Source organism: Schistocerca gregaria, chromosome 7, assembly GCF_023897955.1.
Source record: "Schistocerca gregaria isolate iqSchGreg1 chromosome 7, iqSchGreg1.2, whole genome shotgun sequence".
NCBI lineage: Eukaryota > Metazoa > Arthropoda > Insecta > Orthoptera > Acrididae > Schistocerca > Schistocerca gregaria.
This window is the reverse complement of record NC_064926.1, coordinates 479,897,038-479,907,716: the sequence shown is the minus strand read 5'-3', so window position 1 is coordinate 479,907,716 and position 10,679 is coordinate 479,897,038. Positions and strand designations below refer to the sequence as shown.

Genomic DNA, 10,679 nt, shown 5'->3' with positions numbered 1-10,679 from the left:
CCGGCGATCCACTCCCTACTGCGGGCGCGCTGCAGGGTTTGCTCGCGTTGACATCGCGCTCTCGACGCGCTGCGACATCCCTCATGCTCATGGCCTTACTGCTATCAAGCACTACTTCTCCCACCTCTTTCCTTGCCAAGACCAACGCCACCATCACCACAGCCAGTCCTTTCCCTGAAATGCAGCATGACACCATGTGGAGGTGGTAGTACCTGTATGCGTGCACGTGTGTGCATTTTGTATGTGTGTGTGTTTCTTGTGTGTATTTTACTCTAGCTCGAAAAAGGATTACTCCAAAAACTAGCAAGTTTTCTTCCTTTTGCGTGTGCCTAGACTCAATGCTTCTGTTTTTTTTTGGTGAGTGGTCTCTTTTAATCCAGAAGTAATTATATTCTAGCATAATTTTCCTACAACGATTGATGCAGTATTGGTCCTAAATGGTGCTGTAGCCACATGTGGTTGATTATCTGATATGGCGGAGGAGGTGTGAATCTGTAAGCAGTTCCCACCTTTCTAGGTCGAGTAGCAACAACATTAATACCACACATTCACAACGGTTTGCAGTTTCTCGAAGAAATATCCTGCCTCTCCAGGGCACAATGTATCGTCTCTGATATTAAGTTAAGCAAAAGAACTGTGTTCATCAACACCAATCGAGTATGTCTAGAATGTTTACTAACCAATACGGTGCTCAGACCAACAGCAAGCCAAGTACTAGGCATTTTCCTGTTTGATAGGGATTGTCACTCCATCCAAAGCACAAAGCTGTAGTTCAAAACAAAATGCTCTAAATTATTGCCTCATGTTGATGTGCTTACATATATTATACTTTTTGTCATTTCTGTAGTGTGATTTTATATTTTTTTGTTTTCCACAAGTGTATACACCTAACATAATTTAGAATGTAGTTATTTTCTTACCTGCAAGTGTGGATGGAATGCGGATTCACGTGTTCAGCGTATGACCAGATAATGTAAATAAATCTTCTGGGAGATTCTGTTCAATCGGAGAACTGTCTGTCGGCCAAATCTTTATACTCCATTAAAGAGTAGCTTTAAAGTGATGTATTTAGTTAAAATATGTTTCATATCAGCCCAGTAATATTCAAGAGCATACCCAGGATCTGAGCTAGATGGGGGTCCTTCGGTTTAGTTTCTGGTGAATGGCGAAACAGTTTTGAGACTTCATGGCAAGTGGCTCTGATATGGGTATATGCAGAATTTTATCCAGTTCGAGGGGCAAGACTATGCAATTGTCATTTTTTGATTGGTCACTCTGCGATAACATGCCACAAGAATTAAGGAAAAACTTATTGTATACCATAAATTTAATGGTTATTTATTGATTTCTGTATTGGTGTATGAGAATTCTGTAGTGAATAAAGAGCCTGTACTGCAGATTCCAGGATGGGGGATGTGGGGAGTACTCCCGGTTGCACCTCTCACTGCCCCCACCCCCCCTCCCGCCCCCTCATCTTTGCAGATGCCAGTGGACTTTGGATAACTTGCTGCTACTGAGTATCCATTACGTGTTCTAGCCTTCTTCACACTTAGATTGAATTGTTATGTGTCTGTTTAGAGGAGTATCAAGCAAATTCAGCGTGGGAAGAGTTTTTTTGTTTTGTTTTTGGGAGGTGGGGGAGGTGAAAGGAGACAGGTGCAATCCCATGTCCTTTTCTGGGTATGTCCTTGGTAATGTTATAGTGTTTCATTAGCTTAAATCATCCGACTGTATCATATTTAAACAAGGTGAACAGCACAGATTCCAGTTTTCTTTGCATTCCTGTATCTGTGTGCATGTGGCATCAACAACAAATTTAAAGTCAGTGTTACTGTAAGTACTCATGCAGTATCTCGTTCCGTAAAGTGTTGCTTAATTTCTGCCTGTATAACAGTGATTATTGTTGCTCATGCATCAACATCGATAAGTACTTTGTATAATATACTCGTGCATAAAACCCATCTTACACTTAAAGATAGTGTAGCAAAACCCAGAAGTCTTTAATACATATTAGTGCAATCGCTGAGTACGTTTTTAATTTGAATGATGCGTGTGTGGCTTACAGTGCACTGGAGAAGATCACCAGCGATGGGAATTGACGAGTCCAACAAACTAGTCGTTATTTTAGTTTCTGAAAGCTGGGAAATGGATTAGTAAGGCAAATGAGTTTTCAGAAACGAACACAGTGAGTGCCATTACGATGTTTTATTTACATAGTAATATGAGGACACTTGTGTACACATTTGGTATAGCCAGCATCGCTCTTTGACTGTGTATGCAGTATAGTATGATACATTGACATTAGACACTACTGGAGGACGCTGCCGACTGTTCTGGAGTCTGGGCCGTAGCGAGCTTAGCACGCGTCTGTAACAGATCTTTCCTTCTTGAAGTCACAACCTGTCTGCATTACGAACACTTCCACACGTGCTGGACACAGATCGCGAATCTGCAACCTGTAGAGGATCTGGGGATGTGTGCACACAGTTCATCACAATTATGCAGAGGTAACATTGAACCAAAGGCATCGATGGGGCGAAGCTGCTTTGCGTCCGTTGAAATCGACAACACAATATGCGGGCAAACACTTTTTTCCTGGCCGGTACACACGTAGTGGTAACAGAGAAGAACTCGGAAATACTGCCGCATATCTTTCAAAGTGCGTGCCTAATACTTCTGCAGCAAGCGTGTTATTCAGGAAGAGTGACACTATTTACACAAAACTAATAGCGAACGTCTGTTGGGGTTAATGCACAACGCGGAATGCATCGTGAGGTTATGTCGTATATTAAGTTAAATACTTCTTTTCGTAGAAGCACTTTGGAATTCACGTATAATGGATTGCAAATGAGGTTAGGTTAGATTTTTTCACCATCGGAAAGAAGCGATCATTATTTTCCGATGTTGAAACCATGCAAATGTTCAGTCTGTTAGCTTGATCGTTATGTTGTGAGAGACACGAGAAACGAACAATATAGTCTGCAACGAAACACCGACAACACTACTTCTTTTATGCCAGATAAGGGAATGTGTCAGATTATACTGCTGCTGTGGACGTAAGCGAATTTTCGTTGAAGTAATGTGTCTCTGGTTAATTTTGAACGGGACGGTAGCTGATCAAAGTAAAGCAGACGTGGTGATGTCGTTTGTTTAAAATTTTGAAACAGTACTAAGTATCTTATTGTGTTAATGTTCGTGCATCTATACGTTTATCGGTGAGGGTTTAATGAACTAAAATTTCCGCAGGAGGTGCGTTAAAGAGCCTACTTTGCCTCTGGAGCGTGGACTGTATTTTTCTCAGGTTGTGAGCACTTGCAGAGAATTGCGGTACAGTTGGCCGGAGAATATGCAGAGTACTGGAAACGACGCATGTGTGACGAGGGGGGGGGGGGGGGGGGGGGGTGAAATTAGTGGGTGTATAAATATCTCAGTCACTGAAATAGCGGTAGAACACAGCGTAAACGAGGACACTGAAGTGAGTCACTGAGGATAACTGCGATCGCAACCCGCGACAGACTGCGCAGTCTCGGTCATGGCGCATACGAAACGGCAGCACCTCGGTACGGCCGAGACGGGCACAACGTTGAACGGCGTGGCGGGAGGCGGCGCGCGTCAGTCGGGCGTGCGCTGCCTGCGCTTGCTCTTGTCGCGGCGGCGCGCCTTGCCTCGGGGGTGGGGGTGCGGGCCGGCGTGCGGCGGCGCGCGGGGCGTGATCTCGCAGCTGCAGCCGCTGCGCACGCGGACGTAGTCCAGCCGCCAGCCGCTCTGCTGCGGCTCCCGCACCAGCGCGTACGAGTACGAGTACTTCTGCACGCACTTGGACTGGTTCTGCAGCCGGTGGTCGACGAACATGCACGGCCGGTCGACGACGCTGTCGTCGCACGACACCTCGAAGAAGCTCTGCTGGTGCTCGTCGCTGTTGAACAGCTCCACGTAGTCGCCGTCCTTGTTGGTGCCGCCGACGGGCGCCACCATGTCGACGCGCGACGGGCAGCACTCGACGGCGCCGGCGCCGTTGGCGCTCGCCTCGCTCACCAGCGTCTGCAGCTGGCGCGTCGTCAGCCGGCCGCCCGACCGCCACCCCGCCCCCACGTCCGCCTCCGGGCCGCCGCCGCCGCCGCTACCGCTACCGCTCCTGCAACGCACCGCACAGACGTCAGGCCGCAATCTGAATGTGCAGGTGCTGGACAACATAATACACTGCTGGCCACTGAAACTGAAACAGTAGAAAGGAGTGAAAACAATAGCGAACGATTACTGTAACACCATAGCTCTAATACTGAACTGATTTATTTTGCTTTATGTTATAACATTGAGTTTCTGTAAAAGATTGATTGATTGCATTGTGTTGTTGTGGTCGTCAGTCCTGAGACTGGTTTGATGCAGCTCTCCATGCTACTGTATCCTGTGCAAGCTTCTTCATCTCCCAGTACCTACTGCAACCTACATCCTTCTGAAACTGCTTAGTGTGAATTTTTTAAAAGAAAGGGGACTGCCATGCAAAGCAATTTTCCTCATGGGTAATGCGTTTCCACATCCAAGTGCAGGAGAACTTCAGTGCGACGGTATCCGCGCCTTGTTTCTCCCACCAAACGTTACTGTCTCATTCAGCCCATGGATCAGGGCGTTCTGGAATGAAAAAAGAAAAAAAAATAGTATCGACGGCGATTGCCACAGTCAATCCTCCATTCCGAAGACAACGAAAGCATTGTAGGAGCTTTGAAGAAAGTGACTTTGAAGGACGTCGTGTACTGGATTAGCGAATCGTGGAGCGAAATAAAGTCACACACAATTTCTAAGTCATGGACGAAAATTCTACAGGGAAGTATGCCAGACACAGCAACTGAAGATTTAGCAGATGAGGACGATCAAGCATTGTGTAATGTAAGCAGAAGATTGCCAGGGTGTGAACAGGCAGAAGAGGCGGAAGTAGGCGAGTGGTTAAATTCGGACGAACAGTTGGTAGTGACAGACTCTTCTATAATTGACTTGGTTAACATTCCATCGCAGTGTGAGAGTGACGAGGCAGAGGCTGCACCGATGATGAGTCACACCGATGGCTACGCTGCTCTCGAGGCCGCCATATGCCACGTGGAACAACAGCCTGAGGCGACACCAACTGACCTACTGCTCCTGAGACGGTGGCGTGACATTGCCGCGAGGAAACGTTGCAGCTTCGCCAAACAAAAGGCACTTCACTATTACTTGTCTAAATAAATAATTATTGTTATTATGCCAATACAAATCCATGTGTACATACTTTTATTTTAATGAAGTTCATATTTTGACCAGTATTACTTACAATATCCTAATATTTCTTTTTCCCCATTTAAATTTCGGTAGTCCGAGTTTTCGATAGTTCGAGGTGGTTCCGGTCCCGTTCACCTCGAACTATCGAGACTCTACTGTACTTATTGAGCGCCCTCGTAAATCTAAGTGAACGGCAAAGGTGCTTGACTAACTTTATTTATTTTTTGTGAATCTTCCGGCGTCGATTTCCGTGTAGTTCGCCGATCATATGATGCTGGGTCTTCGAGAGAGTCAGAGAAATCTGATAATTCGGATTTAGAAACTTGTATGGTCCCACAGGGCGGACCGTACATAGTGAAGGTGGTGACAGTTGGGGGTGTCGGTGGGTGGAGTTCAAAATGTTCAAATGTGTGTGAAATCTTATGGGACTTAACTGCTAAGGTCATCACTCCCTAAGCTTACACAGTACGTAACCTAAATTATCGTAAGGACAAACACACACACCCACGCCCGAGGGAGGACTGTAACCTCCGCCGGGACCAGCCGCACAGTCCACGACTGCAGCGCCCGAGACCGCTCGGCTAATCCCGCGCGGCACGGGTGGAGTTGTAGGCACCTGAACGTGAGTCTGTCTATTTAGGTGTGGTACTCACAGCGCGTGGTGGTCCCTGGAGCGCTGCGACCGCCGGCCGCCGCCACCGCCGCCTGGCCTGGAGGAGTGCATCGCGCTGGTCTGGGACGGCGCCGTCAGGCAGGCGGCCAGCGACACCACCTGCAACACACAGCACAGGCCGTCACCACACGCTGCCGCCGAGGACACGCCGGCACGGTAGCTCAGTGTGTGTGGTCAGAGAGCCGGTTGGCCTCTGTAATAAAAAAAACTGAGTGGAAGGGTCAACCACCGAACTTGAACAGGATGTCTTGCGACGTCCGCAACGACCAAACACAACGATCAATAAGAAAAAAAAAAAAAAAAAAAGAGGACACGCCGGCGCTGCAGGCGGTCCCGCCAGCCGGCCTCCCGCGCCTCACACAAGTAAGGTTGCCCGTGCGGTCTAACGCACGCCTTTCCGGGTGGGTAGGAGCGCCTGGTCCCCGGCACGAATCCGTCCGGCGGATTTGTGTCGAGGTCCGGTGAGCCGGCCAGTCTGTGGATGGTTTTTAGGCGGTTTCCTATCTGCTTCGGCGAATGCGGGCTCGTTCCCCTTATTCCGTCTCAGCCACACTATGTCGGCCATTGCTGCGCAAACAAGTTCTCCACGTTCGCGTACACCACCATTACTCTAGCACGCAAACATAGGGGTTAGACTCGTCTGGTGTGAGACGTTCCCTGGGGTGGTCCACCCGGAGCCGAACCGCACAATAACCCTGGGTTCGGTGGGGTGAAGTGGACTGCGGTAGTCGTTGTCGACCTCTGCGGCTACGGCGGGGACGGAACCTCTTCGTCGTTTCTAGGTCCCCGTTTCAAATACAAAACAATACAAAGGCTCAAATAGCTCTGAGCACTATGGGACTTAACATCTGAGGTCATCAGTCGCCTAGACTTAGAACTACTTAAAGCTAACTAACCTAAGGATATCACACACATCCAGGCCCGAGGCAGGATTCGAACCTGCGACCGTAGGGATCGTGCGGTTCCAGACTGAAGCGCCTAGAACCGCCTGGCCACACTGGCCAGCCACAGAAGTAAGAGCACCGTTTAATGTCTCATAGACAATCACGTCTTCACACATTGCACTGGACGAGGATGGGGAACGAAACGGCAGTGTCTTTTTCGAAGCAAGCATCGCAGCATTTACCGTAACGGGTTTACAGGAAACCTCGATGAACATAAATGTGGATGGCGCTTTGGAGATACAAAATGAGACTTTCCAAAAAATCAAAGTCGATCACTTGGTTGGTGCTTGTCGAGCTGACATATGTGATCTTACATGGAGATATTACAGGCTGGACCTCTTCAATTTTCTTCCTACTTATAACATTTGTGAGTCCTTGTCCCAGTAACAATTGCCTAAAACAGTATGATGAACTTTCCAAAAACAATACAAATTACCGACTTTGGGAGCTGCAGGTCCGAGCGCTCTTAAAGTGCACAAAATTTTGAGCTTCGTAACACAGCTTCCTGTAGCTGTGTACGTAAGCGTTCTAGCCTTATAATTCTGAGATCGCTAGCAACTTTTTCAAACTTTTATTTGAATGTCATATTTACTATGAAACTGAAATATTACTCAACAAATATTGACTCATAAATTTTTGATAAAAGTAAATAGTTTGTGTAACTCTGCAGGCTTTCGTGTCCATTGTCACTAAAGTTAAAATCTCCTTGGTTGTTAGGCCGTGTCATATTCCCTTCTAAAATAATAGACGCTTCTATCCCTCTGCTGGCATCTTCTTCAGGATGTTTTTGTGTCCGCTATTGCTAGAACGTGTTCTAGCAATAGTGGACACCGAAACATCCTGAAGAAGATAACAGCATAGGATTGTTCTAGCAATAGTGGACACCGAAACAACCTGAAGAAGATCCCAGCAGAGTGGTCGAAACGTCGATTATTTTAGAAGGAAATATGACGCCGCCTACCAACCCAGAAGATTTTAACTTTGCGTCTTATGTGTTTAATCTGAATCGCGTGAATATACAATTAATAACCGGTTAAAATTTTGTACGGAAACGACAAACATTGGATAGCAGATTACACGTGAATACATACACGTCGGGAGACCACCAGGCACCCATTCACCACACCAGTGCTATGCCGCAGAGTGTCCTGAACCACTGGACTCAAACTCTGCTAACCTACCGTAGAGAACTACTACTGCGTCCTTTATAATATATACAATTTTTTAATTTAATAGTAAGACAATTCACAGTTTTGTATCAAATTTTATTATCAGTAAAGGCTTTTTCATGGGATTAGTAAACACTCTCGTAAAGACGTAGTTTTTAAAATTGTGATTCAATTTCAATTGCATAATAAATTTACAATTCAAATAAAATTAAAAAAAACTGCATCTGTCTACAACCGAAACCGACCCCACGCCAAAAAGTATAGCACAATACGGCCGCTCTTTTAAAGGGTTGATGGTTTTTTGTACTTGACAGCACTCTGAACTGTTCAAGGTCGATTTTTTCTAGCATTTTTGAGAAAGTCGTCACACTGCTACAGGAAACTGAAGGGCAGTAAGGTTCCCTTGTCAGTACGCGGCAATACAAGCTACTAGACAACGACAGTGTTAACGATCCGTTATGATGGTTTGGTTCAACTGAAGCCACCAAAAAATGGTTCAAATGGCTACGAGCACTATGGGACTTAACATCTGAGGTCATCAGTCCCCTAGAACTTAGAACTACTTAAACCTAACCAACCTAAGGACATCACACACATCGATGCCCAAGGCAGGATTCGAATCTGCGACCGTAGCAGTCGCGCGGTTCCGGACTGAAGCGGCTAGAACCGCTTGTCCACCGCGGCCGGCGATGCGTTATGAAAGTAAGGACTATGACAGATATATACTGACGAGGAAAAACATTACGACCACCTGCTTAATAGCTTGTTTGTCCCTTCTTTGGAACGAAATACATCACTGATTCTGCGTATCAAGGATCCGACAGTTTGTTGGTAGGTTTGTGGAGGTATGTGGCATTAGATGTTTACACATAGGCCATGCAATTCGCGTAAATAACGGGCCGCTGATTTGTGTATGAGTGATGGCGCCCGACAGCGACCCAGATGGATTCCACAGGATCTAAACCAGGTGAATTTGATCGCCGAGACATCAACATGAGTTCACTGTAGTGCTTTTCAAATCACTGTTGCTCGGTGCCGGCTCCGAGCACGGGCAGTTATACTGCTGAAAGACGACATCGCCTTCGGGGAAAACATCAAGCTTGAAGGGATGCAGGTGGTTCACAGCTGTCAGCGTGTCTTCGATTACTACCGCAGTTTCCATGCAAGCGCAGGAGAATGTCTCCTGTAGCATAATACAGCTGCCACCAACCTGCGTTCGTGACGCGCTGCGCCGCCGTTCACCTCGATGATGGCGTTTATGTAGACGACCATCGAACTAGTGTAGCAGAAATGTGATTCAGCCGAAGAGCCTACACGTTTACACCGATCGCCGGTGAATCTCGATGGTTCCGTGCCCACTGCAATCGTAACTGACGATGTCGTTGGGTCAACATGTGATCACATAGGGGTGGTGTGCTGCAGAGCTCCATGTTGAACAATGTACGATGAACGGTGTGTTCCGAAACAGTTGGTGGTGAACCAGCATTGTGCTCTTAGGGCAGAGATGCTACAGACCACTATCTATTCTACTTTACAGAACAGACAAGCCTCCGAACCCTACGTTTTTGGACGTCCAACGATTTAGCGTGTGGTAGTAGTGTCACCGTACTTTTACCTCTTTCCGTAGATGCTCACGACAGTAGCACGTGAATATTCGACCAGATTCGACGATTTCGAGATACTCGTTCACAGGCTTTGCGTAATAATGATTTATCCTTTGACGAAGTCACTTGTTTCAGTGCGTTTCCCAATTTGCAGTTCATATCTTCGCTACTGTGGTCGCCATCCGACTCTGCTGCGCTAACAGTTTTGATAGGGTGTCACGTGCCCGCAACGTCACCAGATGGCATCAGCGTATAAAAATTGTTATTCGTTACAAATAAACATAGATATATGTAGTAATAAATACGTATGTTTGCATATAGTTTAATAATGGCTGTGGAGCTAGTAGCCTACCTATTAAAAGTTCCTGAGCAGCGTTTTAGCTTACTATACGTGTAATAAAAAAAAGGATTCTATCAGTGATGGGGACATTAAGAGATGGAGCACAAACTTGGATTACAGAAGGATAAGGAACGAAACTGGTCATTTATTTTTCGAAGAAACTATTCTAGTATGTGGCTTAATCGATTAGGTAAATACTAAATAGATCCCACCTATGGGGTGACTCGATGGAGATTTCAGCCTCACTCTTCCCTATGAGTAAGTCTGTTGGTCGATCTTGGGTCATTCAAATTTCTACAGGTACGGCATTAGCTTATCAGGAAAGCGACGTAAATATTTTAAACTCTTTTGCTTTATTGTTCCGTGGAGGTAGCGACATTATCGTTTTAGAAGATCCAGCTGCTCAGATTTAGGCAAATGGTTGCTCTTATTGCCGTCTGGCCACCTCGATCAATACCGAGGCCAATATACAAGATCAAGAGAGAGTTCTGGCACCGAGATGGATGGAATGTATGTTACAAGTTCTGATGTGGCTTGAGGCAACTACAGACATTGGCGCTCGTCTCCTACGATGCAGTAAGTGCAGTTATGATTAAATGGCCAATGACGAAGCTCACTCTGCGCTCTTCCGTGTCGGAGTAGCGGGCTGCGTTAGATTCTGATCAGGGATCTCGCTCCAAATTGGAGTACATATTAACA

At 46.4% G+C, this 10,679-nt stretch overlaps 1 protein-coding gene across 1 annotated transcript in view; it reads right to left on the bottom strand.

The window, feature by feature from the left end:
• Positions 1-2,203: 2,203 nt before the first annotated feature.
• LOC126282257 (uncharacterized) overlaps positions 2,204-10,679 on the bottom strand; it is a 1,335,550-nt gene continuing 1,327,074 nt past the window's right edge. Inside the window, exons 4-5 of the mRNA XM_049981855.1 lie at positions 5,904-6,022; positions 2,204-4,135 (exon numbers count right to left, since the gene is read on the bottom strand). Coding sequence (XP_049837812.1) covers positions 3,613-4,135; positions 5,904-6,022 — 642 coding nt within the window. The 3' untranslated portion in view covers positions 2,204-3,612. The remainder of the gene's footprint in view (positions 4,136-5,903; positions 6,023-10,679) is intronic.